Here is a 20,058-nt window from a genome sequence, read left to right as displayed (position 1 = left end):
TATGATTTTATACTTTTTGGGGGGGGCGCGATGCAGCATATTTTGGCTGCCCGGTCACAGCTACGCTGACACACGCCGACAATTTAAACTCTTTCCCGCTCCTATCCGAGCGCAGAGACGGTTTTCCCAAAGCCAACCCGGAAGCACGGCGTTCGGGTGCCAGTCTATTAATTTACAGCGCTATCTCGCGCAGGCGCACTGGGCGGAAGCTCTTGCGTCTAAACGGCGCGCCTCCGTGCCACGTGACCCCGCCCCCTTCCCTCGCGCTGCTTCCGCGCCGTCACGGCGCTGGGCTGCCGACGCGTCGACCGGGAGGCGGCGGAGTGGGCGTGGCTTGAGCCCGGTCCTCCTTCGCGCCCCTCTGAGGGGACGGAGACTGCGTGGCGCTCGAGGCTCCAGCAGCGGCTCTTCTTCAGGTGGGACGCCGGGGAAGGAGGTCGCTGAGAGAGCCGGGGTGGGGTGACCGCGTCTGGCCGGACATGGTGGACATGTGGCAGGGGGAGGCAAAGGGGTCGGTGGGTGGGCAGGCAGGCTGTGAGGGGTCGGCCCGAGCAGTGCCCCTCTGGTGGTGGCCCCATAAATGTGTTAATGTGTCACATTTAAAGGGAAGCTTTTAATGTTTGAAGTATTTCAGTATTTTAATATTTTTTTGGAAGCCTTCCAGAGTGGCTGGGGATGCCCAGCCAGATGGGCGGGGTATAAATAATAAATTATTATTATTATTATTATTATTATTATTATTATTATTACCCCTCTAAATCCTTGAGTGTACTTCTAATAGAGAAGTTATGGTAGCCTGTTACTTTATGAAACTGCTGGTTTTGCAAGTTGCCGCCCCCCATTGGGGCAGAAATACAGCTAATATGCGAATCACAAAGACCCAGCACAAAGCTAGAACATAAGTTGCTACGTGTAACACAGGGTCCCAACATGCACACTAACACAATGTAACAGAACACGGTGGGAATCAGAACTTAATCAGCAGAAATTGCCAGTGCTTATTGTGCATGTGTATTAAACATGTTCTCGAAGCTACCAGCATGAGTTTGACCAAACTGCGGGAGGCAGTGGAAGACAGAAATGCCTGGCGTGCTCTGGTCCATGGGGTCATGAAGAGTCGGACATGACTAAATGACTAAACAACAACAATTAAACATGAAATGAGGTAATGATGTTCAGTGAACACTCGAGTTGCAAACATGATCCGTGCGTGTCTGCGCACCTGCAAGTTGCAATTTAGCGCTTCTGCGCATGCCCGACTGCCGAAACCCGGAAGTAACCCGTTCCGGTACTTCTGGGTTTCGGCAGGTTCGTAACCCAAAAAAACGCAACCTGAAGCGTCTGTAACTGTATATGATTGGTCAAAATTGAAATGCTTTGTTTGAAACTTTATAAATACCGCTGCCTAGACCACCAGGCGGGGTTGCAGTTTTGCGGAACGATCTGTTGCTTTTCAATAAACAACATTGGACTCCTAACTCCTCACGTTTCTGAGTTTTATTGGCATAAACTCAGGAGATAAGCTATTTTTGGCATACAGCACCCCCACAAGGCCACAACAATATTGCCATGGTCAAGTGTGAAGAATGGAAGATGGCAGGGTCCCTGAGGACGTGCTTCAGACACCAGGCCAACTCTGCCCTACAGAGATGGCTGAAAATAAGGCGTGAAGCCTGGCGACGTCAACCCCGCCATGTGGGAATCCCATGCGGCACCTGGAGACCTGCTGTCGGGTCATGCATCCGCAGCAGTGACCAGAGGAGGAATGACAGCAGAGAGAAGAATTGCTGTGGTGCACCTGTAACAGTGAAAGCGGACGCCTTAATCTGCCCCAGATGGAAGAAAACATGTCTCTCCTGTACTGGACTCTACAGCCACAGCTGGCGCCGTAACTCCCCAACAGTTTGACTCCCCCCTCGATGGCGCACTCTTCTGTTGTCTACCAATACAGATGGATGCCAACAGATGTCCTGCCAATTGGAAGTGCAAAGTCCACCTAATCCAGGATTCCACTTCCTTCAGCATCCAGCCAGATGTTTCTAGGCAGAATGGCCCTGGTTGTCTTGTTTTTATTTGTTCCTGTTGTTTGGTGTGTTAAGTTATACTGCCTGTTGACATGGAGGTTTCTTTCAGCTGTGTTGGCTGCTGAGAGGCTTCCCTGGTGCATTGGCCACTTGGTTATGGTTATGGTTATCCAAGTGCATCTGTTCCTCGTGTGTTGCGAAGGCTTTTGATTCATGGCTGCTCGGAGCATCTCCCAAACAAGAAAACCCTGCAGCAAAGGAAACGGATGTCAGAGTTGCATATTTTTCTGCATGTGGATGCCATCTACTGTGAAGTGCAGCTAAGAGAGATATTGATAATATTTTGTATTATAATAAAAAAAATTAAATGTAAAAGACTATTCTAGACTACGTACAAAGGTCTGCCATCTAAGAAATGGGATTGTAAAATAGAATAGGAAGGTTCAGAAGAGCAATAAATTTGAAAATCTTAGGGAAAATGAAAAATCAAAAGATCCAATGGATTAGAGTCCAACTTCTGGGTAGAGTCCTGTTGTTCTATGTGGCTGTTGTGGACAAGAAAAGAAGTACAAATGAAGGTAAATCTTAAGAAGACCAGTAGTTTGAAGTTGCTATTACAAACATCAGAAGAGCCCTTGTGAATTATCTAGTCCAGCATCATATTTTCAAAGTGGCCAGCCTATGGGAAGCCTTCAATCAGGACCTGACCGCAACATCATTCTTCCCAGGTGTCATTCTGTGCTACTGACATTCAGAGGCATTTTGCCTTTGACAGTGGAGGTAGCATATAGCCGCCATAGCTAATAGGCAATGAGATATCCCGCTCTATCAAGAAGTCTCAAAGCAGCCAACCATCTCCTTTTTCTTCCTCCCCCACAACAAACACTCTGTGAGGTGAGTGGGGCTGAGAGACTTCAAAGAAGTGTGACTGGCCCAAGGTCACCCAGCAGCTGCATGTGGAGGAGCGGGGAATTGAACCTGGTTCACCAGATTACGAGTCTATTGCTCTTAACCACTACACCACACTGGCTCTCTAATGGGTACATACATTTGTTCCAGTGAACCCCTTTCAAGTCTGATTCTCATGTGCTGGGTGCATTTTGTGATTCCATCCCATATAATCTCTATTTTAAAGGCAGATCGTTTGATATTGGCACACTTCTTAGTGTCAAATTATGCTGCTTGGTTTGTAATTTTCTGAAATGTAGATTATTTTTTTCCTGCAGAAAATACCCCTTCAGAGTGGGCTACAATGGAGATGGTTGAACCACTCTTGAACAGTGATGCAACTTTGGACCTTCAAGAGGCAAGTGAACTTTATTTCACAGTTTATCTATTTTCTAGATTTATACTTATAATATTTTTGCATTTCCAATCTGCCCATCCGAAAGCAGATGTAATGGATATTGAAAGACAGTGTTTCATTGCTCCTGAAAGCTGATATTGAAAGGAGGTGGACTCAAACTGTGCCTCTTTTATCTCAGCAGGAGGCCAACAAAGAGGAAGGGCTAGGAGGAGAAACAGAAGATTCTGAAGACACTCAACTTCTGTGGTGGGTACTCTCAGGGCTCTTCCAGACAACCTGTTTATTCAGCATTCATCCTGATTTGCATGCCCAAAGCTTATGCAGTGATTAGATGCTGTTCAGTCCTCATTGAGCAATCACTGATTTGCTTGAGTTGAGGTTATATAACAATGAGCATTTATCCAGATTTGCTTGCAGGGTGTTAACATATCTGCCCATTAATCATTTGTTCATCTCACACTTTTCAGTCTGTTTCTCCATCACTTTCCAAACAGCAAAAGTCTTGAGTTTTTGTTTTTAAGTGTTTTTTTCATACAAGGACAGCAAAGCATTTGCATTATATTAAATGCAAAAAGCGTAGTTCTGATATATGGCTAGGAGCAGATTCCAGTTTTGTGACATTGCAGTAATCTATTCTGAAGAAAATAAGCACTCAGATATTTTCCAGCTTATATTTAAATATTTAATAAAATTTGCACACCTCTTTCTATTAGTATTTTTGTTGAACTGAAGTTCAATTAATATATCTTATTCCAAATGGACTTCACATTTGCTTTGCATACAGGTTAACTCAAACCTTTTTAACTCAGTACTGCAGGTGATCCAAAGATGGAAGCCCTGGACAGCAGAAAAGAGAGAATTGCTAGAGACCCAGAAAGCTGCGATATCCCTTTTTATGTGTCTGAATTTGTGGAAAGAGAGGTTGGAACAGACTATGAGTCATTAAGCAAGCTTGGCAGACTTATTGAACAGCTGTCAGAAAATAAAGCAAAGCTAGAAGAACAGGTGAGTTGCATATGTTTGGTTTTTTAAAGAAGTACATGAACAAAGTGCACCCTGTTCACAAACTTTGAGCTGTGTTGTCTGTACAAATGATGGGGAGCATAATCACTGATATTAGGGCTATGTCATGTTCACATATTGGAAATAACAATTCACTTTATTTAAGAATGCAGCCCCAATCTGTCCTTCAACATCTGGGAGGGATTTTTTTTTTAAAACACAGTTGCACAATTTGGCTTGCATGTGTTATACTTGTAGATCATATTGAAAAATCATGTCCTATGCATGGGTGGAATGCAGAATGGACACAATTCCATTCTGCTGACTAGTTAGAGGCCCATGCAGTTAGACCATTCTTTGCAATTTTCATCTTTACCATCTTCACCATATGTTCTTCCATTTATGCATGCTTTCTGTATCTCCTATGCTGTAGGTATCAGCCCCTTGTTTACTTCTGTGGTTTCATTTCTTTAATACAGTTCCTATATTCCTTCTTTTATGACAGTTATTTAGCTTACATAAATGAGAACATGCTATTAATAATGAATCAATTACATTTGTTTCAGGGGAGGTGATATGGGAACAAGAGGAACTTTGGCCAGAGTCCAAAGCAGACTTAAATGCTGTTGGGATTTTTTTATTTTCATAATTTCATTTCATTCCAGTTTTAGGTTGTTCAGGCTATTCATGCATATCTGAAAGTTTGTTCCACTGAACACAGTGGCCTAGTCCTCATGTCATGTTAAACCATAGTTTAAAACAACCTAAGGTTTCTGTGTAAATAGGTAGCGATGAAACAAGCTAGTCTTCTAGATTGTTTCCCTCCACACAAACCATGAGTGGTTGCCAAGACTGGGTCTGACCATTGGCCATACTAGCTGGGCTGTTGGGTGTGGAAGAATAGCAACACCTGGAGACTCACAGGTTCCCCATCCCTGTTATAGATGGTCAGAGGTGTGAGGAAGCTGGGATTAACTCAATCAGTAGGGCATGAGGCTCTTAATTTCAGGGTCGTGGGTTTGAGCCCTATGTTGGCCAACAGATTCCTTCATTGCAGAGGGTTGGACTACATGACACTCAAGGACCCTTCCAACTCTACAAATCTATGATTCTATGAGGTCTAGTATAGTCTTACAAGTGAAACGAGGATTTAGGGATTGATCTGTTAGATTGCATGCTACTCTTGCCTTTTCCCTCTTCCTTATGAAGTTCCCTCCAGCCTGCTCTCTTTGGGTTTGCTGTTACCTGTTCCCAGGGCAAGAAGAGAGAAGCAGTTTGTGTACAATCAAATCCCATGTAGCCCTTATTACGTCTTAAGCCTTAGTTTCAATTATTTGTCTGAATTGGATGAAATCAGCTACATATGTGTTCCTCTGCCACATAATAGAAATGTCTTACAGTGTACAGATGCCTGTTGCCTCTTTAACGTATATTTATATAGGTGCTCACAGTTTCGTCTGAGGTTCCCAAAAGAATTCAGAAGGCCTTACAGAATGCAGAAGACTCTAAGAAATCTCTCAATCAGCTTCTAGAGAAGGAAAGCCTGTTGTACGATTCAATTAATGATCACTTGATGACATCCAAGCCATGGATGGAGGATCTTGGTGTACTGATAAGTCAGATAAAAGAAGTTGAAAGGCACCTGGCTTATTTAAAATGGATTTCACAAATAGAGGAGTTAAGGTAAATAGTACCTCACGGTATGTGTTTGGGGCATGATGAAAGATTTAGAGTCTCCAAATACTTTAATTTGTTTTTATGTGTTGCATTATATCTTGTCAATTTGTTTTGATACTTTTTTTTGATAAAGCAACTATAATAATAGTAGCAGTAGTAACAATAATAAGAATAATAGTAATTACATACAAACATTGAAACAAGGTAGGGTACATAGAGCCCCCCTTTTTGAAATTAAAGTTGCAATTCTGTTGGTTACTGTGTGACGCAGAAAGGGTATATGACTGAATCAAGAGCCCTGTGTTCCCTCCCAGATAGCTGATTGGTAGACTTCTTATGTTTTTGAAAGGACTCTGTGTTGGATCAGAGGAGTTATGTGCTCTGCATTTGCATATGCTATTCCCCATCCGAAAGGATCATTGCTATGGGTCCATTGTTTTATTTAGGTGTTTTTGTGCATGTGTGTGGAATTTTTTTTAGTTTGCAAGCTTCTTTGAACAAGCTATAAATGGTTAAGACAATCCAAATTTATTTGGTTTAAATAATTAAAAACTCCATATGCATTGTAAATACAGTGGTACCTCGGGTTAAGTACTTAATTCGTTCTGGAGGTCCGTACTTAACCTGAAACTGTTCTTAACCTGAAGCACCACTTTAACTAATGGGGCCTCCTGCTGCCGCGCCGCCGGAGCACGATTTCTGTTCTCATCCTGAAGCAAAGTTCTTAACCTGAAGCACTGTTTCTGGGTTAGCGGAGTCTGTAACCTGAAGTGTATGTAACCCGAGGTACCACTGTATTAATTTCCTACACAACAAAGTAGGAATATGTGGAGCCTTCAGCTGGGTGGGGCAAGATAATCAAAATAGTTAATAGATGTTGTGGTGCATCTGAATTGTTATAGTTTATTTAAATTGCTTGCCATGTGTCTTAGGTTGAGGTTTTTAACATTTTTAGCCTGATATTCTCTTGGTGTCCTGATATGCAGAAATCAGCAGCTGAAGTTTCTTACAGCATGGAGATGAACACTGATACCTGCTAATCCCTGCAGATCCTGTTGGTGGATATTAACTTTTCTGTTGTTTTGGTGAGAGGGTTCAGACAGATTTCTAAGACTTAGATTTCTTTACATGATTTTAAGTGCAATTTTGTAGATGGTATTTGTTCAGCTCCTCCGTCTACAAACATGTCAGGTGGCCATCTGATAAGGCGCACCAGCAACTGTAATATTAAGCACTTCATAAATAATTGTAAAATCAAGCAAGATCTTTTCACATTAGCCTGCTCACTTTTTTCTTTTCTAGCGACAACATTCAGCAATATCTCATGACTAACAATGTGCCAGAGGCTGCTACAACTCTAGCAACCATGGCTGAAGTTGATATCAAGCTTCAGGAGTCATCTTGTTCTCATCTTCTTTCTTTTGTAAGATCTACTGTTCAATTCTGGCACAAGATCTTGAAGGATAAATTGTCAAGGTAGGAATATGAAATAATTCTTTCAATTTTGTTTTGCATTACCAAATCAGAGTAATTTTTATATGTTCTTCTATTGCAGTGATTTTGAGGAGACTTTAAATCATCTTCATTGGCCATTTGTTGGACCAACACAATCCCAGCCATTTGGCTTGGCTACACCGCCAGCCAACGCCCAAGAGATCTACACAAACTTTGAGACACTCTTTTCTCAGCTTCTGAAACTACAAACTTCGTATCCTTGGAAAAAACATAAAGCTGGTCCTTCCCTAGTGGGCATATGCATAAGCTCCAAAGTAGTGTAGATTAAAGGTAAAGGGACCCCTGACCGTTAGGTCCAGTCGTGGCCGACTGGGGTTGCAGCGTTCATCTCACTTTATTGGCCGAGGGCGCCAGCGTACAGCTTCTGGGTCATGTGGCCAGCATGACTAAGCCGCTTCTGGCGAACCAGAGCAGCGCATGTAAACGCCATTTACCTCCCCCCTGGAGCGGTACCTATTTATCTACTTGCACTTAGACGTGCTTTCGAACTGCTAGGTTGGCAGGAGCAGGGACCGAGCAACTGGAGCTCACCCTGTTGCAGGGATTCGAACCGCCGACCTTCTGATCGGCAAGTCCTAGGATCTGTGTTTAACCCACAGTGCCACCCGCTGTGGTAGATTACCTTGTGCTAAATGAATTATTATGGCACGCTAATTTTGCCACTAACTGGGAAAACAGAACAAAACGGCCTGGTATGCTCTTGTGCCTTGATCTGCAGAAACCGGCAGGTGAAGATTTTCACAACATGGATATATGCATTGCCACCGCCTTGCAACTGCAGATCAAGAGGCAGACGTTAAGGATGGGATCCAGACCACATTTGGTCCCATCAGAATCAAGAGTCAAAAATTAGTCATGTCTAAGTTTCAGTGTGTGACCAGCTTGTTATGAATCCAACCAAATTGTCAGAAGTCAAGAATTCTGTGTTTATTTTTAAAAGTTTGGACCAAGAGAAGTTTGAGCAGAGTTTCATTTCTACATTGGGATTTTATTTATTATGCAGTGTACACTGTTGACCTCCCTGTAAAGCGTTTCCTGAGGGTTATGGGGATCCTCCAGAACTGTGTGAGATATGGGGCAAGTGAGCTGTAGCTAATATAAATCAATGCTTCTTGTCGTAGCAAAGTGACTTAATAACACTAATGGAGTCCAGAAAGATAAGCCTTGATGACACTTTGCTAAGCAAACTGAACAAAAACAGGGTATAATTTGAGGAGGAGTGAAGAGAGAGACTTTGTCTTTCATTTTGTACCCTGTAGATAGCAGGGAGGCGTACAAGCAGATCACACTATTCTGCCTGCTTATCATGATCCCTTCTAACATTTTTCTCACTTAGGATGTGGTCCAGAGATCTATATGCCTGTATCTGTATCAATAAGACTTTTAACTTTGACTCTTAAAAATCTCAGAGATGAACTATTAACCAAACCAAAACAGCTTCCAGAAAAATACATTCTTCCTCCATCTCCACCTATCATACTACCTATGCAGATCATGCTGGCTCCTCTTCAGAAAAGATTCAAGTATCATTTCACAGGAAACAGACAAACAAATGTGCTGAGCAAGGTAGGTTGATGGTGTTGTACAAAATCATTTTATTAAATAGAACCTCCTAAAAGGATATATGAAGGAAGGTGGGGGGTGGAATCAGTGGCGTAGCGTGGGGGGTGCAGGGGGGGCCAGCCGCACCGGGCGCAACATCTGGGGGTTAGGGTTAGGGGGCGCAAATCCATGGGTTAGGGGGCGCAAATTACTTGCCTTGCCCCGGGTGCTGACAACCCACGCTACGCCACTGGGTGGAATGGGATGTGCATATGTGCCTCTCAATATTTACTAGTCTCCATCCATTTTCAGCCTTCATTTAAAATACATCCTTTAGCTCTCTAGATGTTGCTGGACTCCCAATTCCCATGCGCCCCTGTCAGCATGGCTAATGGTCAGGGACAATGGGAGTTGTAGTCCAACATGCAACAAGCCACAAGTTCCCCATCCCTGATCTTGCTCTTTTAACTCACACAGCTGCAACAGCAAAAATATGCAGACAACGTCTTATTAGTCAGAAGTAAACCTCTCCCTGCATTACATTGGGAAGATTGGCATGTATTTGGCATTTTGTGCATCTTTTAAAATGTACAAAATACCGTATTTTTCGCTCCATAAGGCTGCACCTGACCATAAGGTGCACCTAGTTTTTAGAGGGGGAATTCAAGGGGGGGGGGAATTATTTAAAGGGTGCACTGAGCAGAGCTTGTATGCATCCCAGGCTCTGCTCAGTGTTCCCTTTCACGAGCTGCGCAGAGTGTGTGTGTGGCTCTTGGGGGGTTTTCCCCGAGGAGGGAGAAGGGCAGTCCATCACTGACGGGCTGCCCTTCTCCCTCCTCAGGGAAAAGCCCCCAAGAGCCACACACACACTCCGCGCGGCTCTTGGGGGCTTTTGCGGGAAGTGGGGGAAGTGAGAGAGCCTTGCTCTGTCACTTCCCCCACCTTCCGCAAGAGCCATGAGCTCTTTAAAGGGTGCGCGGCTCCTGCGGGCTTTTCTACGAGGTAGGGGAATTCCCACCTCCCGCAAAAGCCTGCAGGAGCCGCGCACTCTTTAAGGAATGTGCAGCTCCCACGGGCTTTTCTACGAGGAGGGAGAAGGGACTGACGCAGCCAGTCAGTCCCTTCTTCCTCCTGGGGAAAAGCCCGCAAGAGCCGCGTGGAGCTTGTGTGTGGCTCTTGGGGGCTTTTCCCACCTGCCTCCCCCCTGTATTCTCTCCATAAGACGCACACACATTTCCCCTTTTTAGGAGGGGAAAAGTGCGTCTTATGGAGTGAAAAATACAGTAACACATGATTTTAGTAACAACTTTAAGTGAACTCTAGACATCTTATAAACATATTGGACTAACTTGATCTAGTTTTTGCTGCTTTGCATGGATTTCCAATGTACCCCATTCTCCCAGTTTCCAGAAAGGTAGCTGTGTTGGTCTGTTGCAACAAAAACAACAAAGTGCCACAAGAGTTTTGTGTTTATATTCCTTCTATTGGCCTGTAATTCGAATAGTCTATTTCCTATATCTTTTAAGGAAATTCTTGTTTGTACTGCAGCACACACCTATAGCAAGCATGTGTTCTGCTTATTAAACTATTTTTGGTTAAGCACTTCCCTTGCTGTAGTGGCTTGGAGTTACTCGTGCGTAAACTGTCCCCGTTTGGGAGCTTAACGGCCTGGGTTAAACCGTCTTGACTGCACAGCCCATCTCTGCGTGGCTGCCTCAGTCGCTAGCAGAATCTGTCTGTGGGCGTTTCTTAAACCTTTTCCAGCATAAAAGCTGTTTGACACCCAGTCGTCGCCGCCTCTCATTGCGCGGGAGTCTTCTGCGCAGGGAGGGCGTGGGTAGTGGAGGACCAGTGCTCTCTTCACTGACGTCCAGGGAAGAATCCCGGAGCCCTTTTCCCTCTTCCCCCATTTGCTCTCCTGGATCCTTGGTGTTACGCTGATTTCCTTCCCCCTCTATCAAGCTGCGTATCCCCCTGGTGCTGGTACCTTCTCCTGCAGAATCGGAGAGCCTCTCCTTCTCCTGTTGCTCCGATGTCAGTTTCCTGACACTTGCCAAGCACAAACCACTTAATTTCTGGGAATATAAAAAGCAGTGGCAAGGGTTGCTAGAGGGGAACTGAGCCAACAGGCTAAGGTGATGTATGATGCTATGATCGGACAATGTAGGTTGCATCTTTGACCTAACAACCGATACTGTGAATTCTTCTCCTTTCTCAAAAGCCTGAATGGTACCTAACCCAGGTACTCATGTGGATAGGAAATCATGCTAAGTTTCTTGAAGACAAAATCCAACCAGCGTTGGACAAGGCAGGTGTATTGGTGAATGCGAAGGTAAGCATCTCTGTATATTGTTAACATACTGATAACCATGAAATTATACATCCAGCACAGGATGGGCAGAAGATTGACTGGAACCAACTGTTATGATCACTGGGTGTTTTCCAGCTGATCAGCAAGGATTTCTGACTCCTAATTGATTATTGGCAGCAGCAAGAAAATGACACATGCAGACTACTGAAATTAAGAAAGATGGGGGTGGGCAAGATACTCAGTTTGAAAGGACTGTGAGAAAATGTTCTAGGCTCAGGATTTTTTAATTCTAAATGTGTCTCTTTTGCACATGGGTGGTGGGGCATTGATTTTAAAAAAAGGAGATTCCACCAGCCTGAAGTTTAACCATTTCTGATACAAATGCAGTTGTCATCTGAATTAATCTCTTTGTTTCTTCTTAAGCTGGAATTTTCCCGAGCTTTGGTGATGCTGATCCTTGAGAAGCTGGCTGCTGATATCCCTTGCTTGTTGTATGACGACAACCTCTTTTGTCACCTGGTGGATGAGGTACTTCTCTTTGAGAGAGAGCTGCACAGCGTTCATGGGTATCTCAACAGCTTGCCCAGCTGCATGCACATTCTCTCAGAAGAAACCTGTTTTCAAAGATGGTTAACTGTGGAAAGAAAATGTAAGACCTGACTTGGTTAAAAACCAGACCTGAAGAAATTGGGTGTTTGGGGAGGGGGGCTATTCCAAACTCCCCTACCTTGGGGGAATAACTGTTTTAAATCTGAACAAGTCTTGGAACTAGAGTTGTGCCCTAAATGTTTGCATTTGGGATAGAATTTACGGTGTACGTAGTTTTCTGCAGAGGCCCATGATTGTAAGAAACACAGTCCATGCTTCTGCTCCTAACGGTGTCAGGCTTTTGGTGGGGAGAGGTATATAGATCTGTCTCATAATGATCCTGATGCACAGCAAAGGATATAGCTTGTTTCCTAATCAGGAGGCCTACTCGATAGCCGCTAGAGGGCTATCCCAGGAATATTAGTGGTCAGACATAGCATGGTAGAACCAACTTTACTGGGAGAGGGTTAAGATGCCAGTGTCCATGAATTAAGGCTAGATTTTTAGCCATTGAGACTATTGAGACAGGCTTCTAGGAGATGGCTGAGCTTGCCAAAGGAACACTGCTGTAACATCTGAGCTCTTCCGAGCTTTTTATCTACTGCAAAGCAAATCCCTGACAAAGAAAATAGAGGCAAGAACAGACTGTACCACCAGAGATGAGGCAGCTGATGGATATTTGCTTTCCATGTCAGATCCATCTTCCTATTTCTGCTTGAATAGTACTCTCTTTGCTATTCTTCTTGTTCCTGTTATTGTTCAGGAGACTTTAAAGTAGAGAAGAAACAACAATAGCAAAAGCAACCTGGAAAAGGATGCAGTATTGCTAATTACACCCTTATTACAGTTTATCGTAAAATTGAAGATCAGGTCAATAAGAAGTTGAGTTTGTAAAACCTATGAAATTCGAATAAACAACTGTAAAAATGTGGCACTAGAAAGTGTTAAGCTTTACTTTGGCTAATACTTGCATAAAGATAATACTGTTTGTCAGTTTTGTAAGGGATTTTAGCAGTTGGTATAAGAGAACTCATCTGATTCCAGGGCGTTATTGATAAACATGCTCTCTTACTGGGTTCATATTGGTTGTTTTAGCCGTTACTAAGGTTCGTTCAGTTAACTCCTTTAGTAGAAGCAGCATCTTAACTTTGATTTGAAATTGCCGTATTTGATACGTTTTTCCCCTGTCCCAAATTTCATTTTAAAAAGGAACAATTTGTTTCCCTCTTGAAATAAAATTTGAAATAATAAGGTAACTACAGTAAGTTATTCTATTTTAACTAAGGTAACTATTTAAATATTCTTCATTGGTTTTCTGTGCCTGGCAGTTGCTCTTCAAAAGATGGACTCGATGCTTTCATCTGAAGCTGCCTGGATATCACAGTATAAAGACATTACAGATGTCGATGAAATGAAAGTCCCTGATTGTGCTGAAACTTTTATGACTCTGCTACTGGTTATCACAGGTAATTATAACGTTTCTGGCATTGGGTTCTGGCATTGGGTTGTTGATTGTGTTACAGTTCTTGAATTATTCAAGAACTGTAACGCAATCAGCAAGGAAATCAACGTCCTATCAGTGGCTACAGTTGTCACCAAATAACAACAACAACAACAATAATAATAATAATAATTTATTATTTCTACCCCGCCCATCTGGCTGGGTTTCCCCAGCCACTCTGGGCAGCTTTCAACAGAACCTTAAAAACAGAATAAAACTTCAAACATTAAAAACTTCCCTAAACAGGGCTGCCTTCAGATGTCTTCTAAAAGTCAGATAGTTGTTTATTTCCTTGACATCTCATGGAAGGGTGTTCCACAGGGCAGGTGCTACAGCCGAGAAGGCCCTCTGCCTGGCTCCCTGAAACTTCGCTTCTCACAGTGAGGGAACTGCCAGAAGGCCCTCAGTGCTGGACCTCAGTGTCCGGGCTGAACGATGGGGGTGGAGACGCTCCTTCGGGTATACTGGGCTGAGGCCATTTAGGGCTTTGAAGGAATAAGAGTTGGAATTTGGAATTGCATTTGCATTGGAACAAATCAGTGTAGTTTCTGTTCATTCTTCTTTCCATGACTACTATATTTCACAAGGTAGTCATGGCACTGTTAATACTAACAGCGTGGATATGTTGGGCAATTACTGCTGGGATAATGTACCTTTAAAAAAGAAAAACAATCTAAGAATACTCAGAAACCTAAAAGAAACCAAACATTGCTAATAATTATAGTATGGATTTTGAGTGTACGGTAAGTAGGTACCTTATGCTTTGAGTAGCATGGAGCAGCATCAGTTAATTCAGAGGAAGTTAATTGCCCTTTCCATCATTATCTCATGCATATCCCATTGAGTTGACTCGCACTCAACTGTGTGTAGTATTTCAGGTTTAGGCCTGCTGAAATCAGTGGGGAAAAGTTAGTCATTGTTAACTTCAGGTGCATTGAAACCATGGTGGCTAACTTCCTCTCAATCCAGCCTAATGTGTTTTAGGTTGATACCCCTGTTTTATTAAGTTAGTTAGCAGTAAGTGTTGAGCCACAGTGCCGTAGAACAACAGACAAATGCCATTAGAGGAATGAAATGTGGCCTTTGTGTGTCTGCAGAACAAGTTCCCAGCCTGTCTTGTATCCATTAAAAATGCTCTTTCTGTGGGACAGCAGAGACTATGAAAAGGAGGCAAAAGTGTTAAATGCCATAGCGTGAAGCATTGAGCTCATTAATAAACAATTTTTTGTAACACCATTCCCATTCCTTAAACAGGTACACTTAAGTCTGTGATGAAATCTTGGACGGTAGGTGCTTTCTAACAAAAGAGAGCCTTTAAAAATATGAAATAATTTACCAAATTCCTTGTAATGTGTTCTGCATAGATAGGTATAAACACCTTCCTGCAGCTGCCCGAAAGCTTCAGTTCCTGGAGTTGCAGAAGGAGTTGGTGGATGACTTCAGGATACGGCTAACTCAGGTTATGAAGGAAGAGACCAGAGTGCCTTTAGCCTTTCGCTACTGCGCCATCCTCAATGCTGTGAACTACATAGCAACAGTCCTGGCAGACTGGGCGGACAACGTTGTGAGTGATGATCGTTTTACATATCTACAGTTGCTCTTTGTGGATTGCCAAAACTTAATTTCAAAAGCATTTTGTTACACAACTGCTCCTATTTATTCACAGTATAGAATTGCCTTTCACTTGCACTGATAGAATTCAGTACATTTTCAAAGTGCAGGGGATCAGATTGCGGCCATTTTAAGGTTCCACATTGTTGGGAGGTATCCATGCTCAAGCAACCCTCAAATGTATAAAATTTTTGGGTGGCAGTGAATACAGCAGGGTCTTCATGTCTATCTAGTTCTTTTTGCAGCTTCAGCAGGCAGCGCTGGAAGTTTGTGCTGATAGCAACGCACTAAATAAGCTGCAGCTAGGACAACTGGCTTCCATGGAAAGCTCCGTATTTGACGACATGATCAACCTCCTGGAGCGACTAAAGCATGACATGCTGACTCGTCAGGTGGACCATGTCTTCAGAGAGGTCAAAGAGGCTGCCAGGATGTACAAAAAGGAAAGGTAATACTTTGCTGGACACATTTTAATTTGTACACAGTTTGGAAGGGAGTGAAGGGGAATTTTAAAAATGTATAGCCTGCGTTCTTCTTCCTGCAATACTGTATGCCATTAGCTTGTTTTATAAACCCTGATCCTGCAGAATTCAGATATCTGAAAGGAATGATCTGGATGACTATTTTGAGGGAGAACAGTCATCAAGAAATTATATTCCGTGCTTGTTGTGAGATTGATAAATAAATCGGCTGTTTTATCGTGCCATGAAAAACACTTGTGTCTTCAGGATGTAGTAAGAATTTTTGCCATTTAGAGAACCCAGTTTTGTCACCTGAATATTCGGGGGGGGGGGGCGACCTTAGAGTAATTCTTCCAGTTCTACAGTAGTTGTGCGGTTTGACCCAGTAGTGTTACAGCTTTGGAACACAGAATTGCTTCCAAAAGCTGTCTTAATGTTCAAGATGGTTAAATAAAGTTATGTTTGTTTTTATTTTAAGAGTCCACTATGATTCCACTTTGTTTTATCATATATCATATCGTATCACAGAGTTTGAAGGGACCACTGAGGATCATCTAGTCCAACCATTCCAGGAACATGCAGCTGTCCTTCCCATTCAGGGATCGAACCTGCAACCTTGGCATTGTCAGCACCATGCTCTAACCAACTGAGCTATCCAGGATGGATACTAGTCACTGTGGTTTTGGGATCTAGTAATGTATTAAAATACATTCCTCCCCCTTGCCCCACCCTGCTGGCAAGGATGATGTTGCGTTCCCACCATCCCTGGCCCATTAGGTACCCTAACTGAGGCCAATGGGAGTTGGACTCCATCAACATCACAGGTCACAGGTTCACCATCCCTGTGCAATGGAGAGAGGTTCCTAATGCCAGTGGCGAAATGCAAAGACAATGTCCTGGTTGTGTCTCCTAGACATTAGCAGGTGTGTTTCCGGACTCTCTACTCCTTGAGAACTTTGAACCAGAATGTCAGGGGTGGAAGCTGGGCTCTGCCATTGAGCTAGATGTCCCCTTCCCCATCTGTCAAGATAACGGGCTTATCTGGAACCGCAAACGGAAACAGTGTCTTATAAACTCCCAAGCAAACTTGGAGTTGGGTGCTGTCAGAAGCTTTCCTTTGTGGTGACGATTTTCTGTTTCTTTCAGATGGCTGTCTTTGCCTTCCCAGTCAGAACAGGCTGTGATGTCTCTGTCAGTCACTGCCTGCCCACTGCTAATGACCTTGAGAGACCAGCTCCTACAACTAGAGCAGCAGCTTTGCTACTCGTTGTTCAAAATCTTCTGGCAAATGCTTGCAGAGAAGGTGGACTTGTTTATCTATCAGGAAGTAAGTGTCTGTCCTGGGTGACTAGGGCCGTAATGATAAATAATGCCAGAAATGTTCACTATGACCTGCCTGTTCTTTTTATGCTGTGTACAGATCATTCTGGCCAATCACTTTAATGAAGGAGGAGCAGCGCAGCTGCAGTTTGACATGACCAGGAATCTTTTCCCTTTGTTCTCACATTACTGCAAGCGGCCAGAGAATTATTTCAAACAGTAAGTAAAACATATCTCACTTCCTAGTTTACTTCGAAACTTATATATTGGGGGGGAAATAGAGAAAGAATTGCAAGGAGCCTCTTCCTCCTACCCTTTTGTTATGAACACTTTTCTGAGAAAGCGCATGAGAGAGAGAGTCATCCCTTTTAAGAGTTTTAATAAAAATGTAAACTGGCTAGAGCAAGTGTGGTGTAATGGTTAAGAGCGATAGACTCGTAATCTGGTGAACGGGGTTCACTTCCCTGCTCCTCCACATGCAGCTGCTGGGTGACTTTGGGCCAGTCACACTTCTCTGAAGTCTCTCAGCCCCACTCACCTCACAGAGTGCTTGTTGTGGGGGAGGAAAGGAAAGGAAAGGAAAGGAAATTGTTAGCTGTTTTGAGACTCCTTAGGGTAGTGATAAAGCGGGATATCAAATCCAAACTCTTCTACTTCTTCTTCCTCTTCTTCCTCTTCTTGTTCTTCTTCTTCTTCTTCTTCTTCTTCTTCTTCTTCTTCTTCTTCTTCTTCTTCTAGCATTTACAGTAGGGTTGGTTATATTGCAATTTTATGTTGTGAACCGCCATGAGATCTACAGGTATATGGCAGTTAGTTAGTTAGTTAGTTAAATAAGCAAGCATATAAAGACCACTGCTTAATACTTTTACATCACTGTTGGGGAATAATTATGGGACAAGTTTAAGGCGTAAAAGCGTAAGATCATGATCCTTGCCAAATTAACTGGAAGATAGTAGTTAAATAACATAACTTCTGCAAGCATGGGTTCCCTCCCCCGTTTTGTACAAAAAAGTGAACTTACCATTTACAGGCTGAGGTATTTAGTGAGATATTTGTCACTTAAAGAAAAAAAAAAGCTGATATAGCATGAAGATCTGTTGTTCCAATTTCTCTGCTTTAAATGTGGTTTGTCATGTGGCAGGATGGGCTGCTATATAAGCAACAAGCCTAAAGTTCCCCTTCAAGCGTTTGCATAGCTCTCTAGGTTTTCCCCTGTTCTGAAATGAGGACTTTCTCATTTTCTTTTGCAGCATAAAGGAGGCCTGTATTGTGCTGAATTTAAATGTTGGCTCAGCCCTACTTTTAAAGGATGTGCTTCACTCAGCCACTGAAAACAGAACTGAAACCATCCTGAATTCAAGTCAGCCCACAGCAATGGCAGCATTAAATGAACTTGGAATTTACAAGTTAGCGCAGCAAGATGTCGAGATTCTTCTTAATTTGAGAACAAACTGGCCTAACACTGGGAAATGAGCAAATAGAGAGATTAATCACTGTTGGATTCTATGAGAAACAAAGCCAACTTTATCAATGCTCCTATTTTTCTCTGTGCTAAACTAACTTTTTCAGTGAAGATGAAAGAGCTGCATACATGTCACAGTTTCAAAGATACTATTTCGTGCTGGGTACAGTTCAGCAAGTATTATAATTGAACAATATGTTCAGCTGGAATATAGTCTTGTCCAACACCAGTGTGACAAATACAGCTTTCTCAGCGGACTTTCTGCGGTAATCAAGTAAAGTTATTGTCATTACAGGGCATATTCTAATACATCTAATACATTGTGTACATACATGTGCACAAGCAACAAGCCCCTTACAGGAACAGATTAAGAGTGTGTGTCTCTTAATCTCAAGGTCGTGGATTGGAGCCCCACACAGGGCAAAAGATTAATGCACTGCAGAGGGTTGGACTAGATGATCCTTGTGCTCCCTTCGAACTCTACAATTCTATGATTTTATTTTAGGATCCTTCTAGGAGTTTGTGGGAACTTCATTTTATGAGCTAACCTGAGTTGCTTCCCCTTGTTGGCTGTTTAGTCACACAGAATCCTGTTAAGTCTGGCTGGATTGCTGCTAGGGTTTTCCAACAACTCTTTGCAAGGGCTCTGAGCTGTTAACACCAGACATATTGCGGTGGTCCGCTATCAACACTAGGGGCTTACAGCGGTTTGCAGCATTTTCTGTGATTTCTATGCCTTCGTCTGGAAGTCTAGAGCACTCTGAAACAGCTGCAGCCCTAATCAAACTGAAGATCAGCCAGAGAGAACTTGAGAACTGGTTTGTCTTTTTGTCTTCCTGGGCTGTTCCTGTCGACATCCCCCATTGCTGAGGACTGAGATTTTGCATTTTCCCTGACGAAGAGCAAGTAAACAACTGTTTAATTATTTGTTTGTTGAAAAATTGGGCTGGGGGGTTGCTACAGGCCTGGCTGGCATGGAAATGGGCGGGAGGGGGGGGGAGAAATTTGGCCTGCAGTAAAAGTCTCTTAGAGACTGACTCTTGAGTCTTTGGAAAGACTGCAGCATGTAAATATCAGTATTTCCTTGAGTACAAAGGTTGTCTTTAATAAAGCAATTATCTTAGTTTAAAGCAGGCAAGTCCCTAGTCCGTTTCAGGGGCCTGATTCGGCCCCTGTGGCCGTTTATTTCCTGGGGTAAAATCCTTAATCAACAAGGGGTGGGGATGAAATAAAGGTCAACAACTTCTTCTTTTGGTCGGCCCTCACAGCCCTTCACTTCATCAAATCTGGCCCTCTTTGAGAAAAGTTTGGACACCACTGGTTTAAATTACAGCACTCCTCTCCAGCCAAGTGTCTCTAAAGATGGTTGGCTAAGAACAAGGTATATATAGCTTTTGCTTTCTTGGGGTTACTGTTTTCTTGAGTCTGTGCGATGGCAGGAGGAACATTGTGTGTGTTCCCTTCTTCAAAATGGAGCAGGTCCTAATATTAAGGATGTAGACTAGAGCACCACTCTTGACTAACGTGTCTCTGAGTCTACCATGAAGAGATCAAAACCCTTGATCGTTGAATGTACCACCGGTTCTTGAGCTTGAAATTCTCCATCTTGGGGCCAGAACCATCTGAACAAGCTATGAATTGTGGACTCCCCATACCCCAACCCTCCTATCCCATCAGCAGCTGCCACCGCCTCTTAAGTAGAAAGGAGTGGGGATGAAAATCCCCACAGAAACCTCCT

The 20,058-nt window shown here is 43.2% G+C and overlaps 1 protein-coding gene across 4 annotated transcripts; it reads left to right on the top strand.

Moving 5' to 3' along the window:
• The first annotated feature begins 217 nt into the window (after positions 1–217).
• On the top strand, positions 218–19,245 carry RINT1 (RAD50 interactor 1). Of its 4 annotated transcripts, none has more exons than XM_083464024.1 (16): positions 224–416; positions 3,251–3,330; positions 3,512–3,576; positions 4,140–4,335; positions 5,774–6,015; positions 7,312–7,485; positions 7,565–7,717; positions 8,934–9,090; positions 11,288–11,398; positions 11,801–12,026; positions 13,294–13,431; positions 14,831–15,030; positions 15,311–15,525; positions 16,685–16,865; positions 16,959–17,077; positions 18,109–19,245. In XM_083464024.1, exons 2-16 carry the CDS (start codon positions 3,277–3,279, stop codon positions 18,329–18,331), a joined length of 2,454 nt encoding a protein of 817 aa, XP_083320150.1. In that variant the 5' UTR covers positions 224–416; positions 3,251–3,276; the 3' UTR covers positions 18,332–19,245. The 4 variants fall into 4 exon arrangements, with proteins under 4 accessions (XP_083320151.1, XP_083320150.1, XP_083320153.1 ...); XM_083464027.1 differs by having other exon boundaries at positions 307–416; positions 3,509–3,576; XM_083464025.1 differs by lacking the exon at positions 3,512–3,576 and having other exon boundaries at positions 218–416.
• Positions 19,246–20,058: the final 813 nt, after the last annotated feature.

The sequence above is a fragment of the Podarcis liolepis genome, assembly GCF_965112155.1.
Source record: "Podarcis liolepis genome assembly, chromosome: 10".
NCBI classification, from domain to species: domain Eukaryota; kingdom Metazoa; phylum Chordata; class Lepidosauria; order Squamata; family Lacertidae; genus Podarcis; species Podarcis liolepis.
The sequence above is the reverse complement of the archived record's forward strand: the minus strand, read 5'-3'. Positions and strand labels throughout refer to the sequence as shown.

Coding starts and splice junctions, on each gene's coding strand:
- RINT1 (XM_083464027.1), top strand. CDS start 3,277: ATGGAGATGGTTGAACCACTCTTGAACAGTGATGCAACTTTGGACCTT. Junction 4,336..5,773: donor AAGCAAAGCTAGAAGAACAG/GTGAGTTGCATA, acceptor ATATTTATATAG/GTGCTCACAGTTTCGTCTGA. Junction 9,091..11,287: donor AAACAAATGTGCTGAGCAAG/GTAGGTTGATGG, acceptor CTTTCTCAAAAG/CCTGAATGGTACCTAACCCA.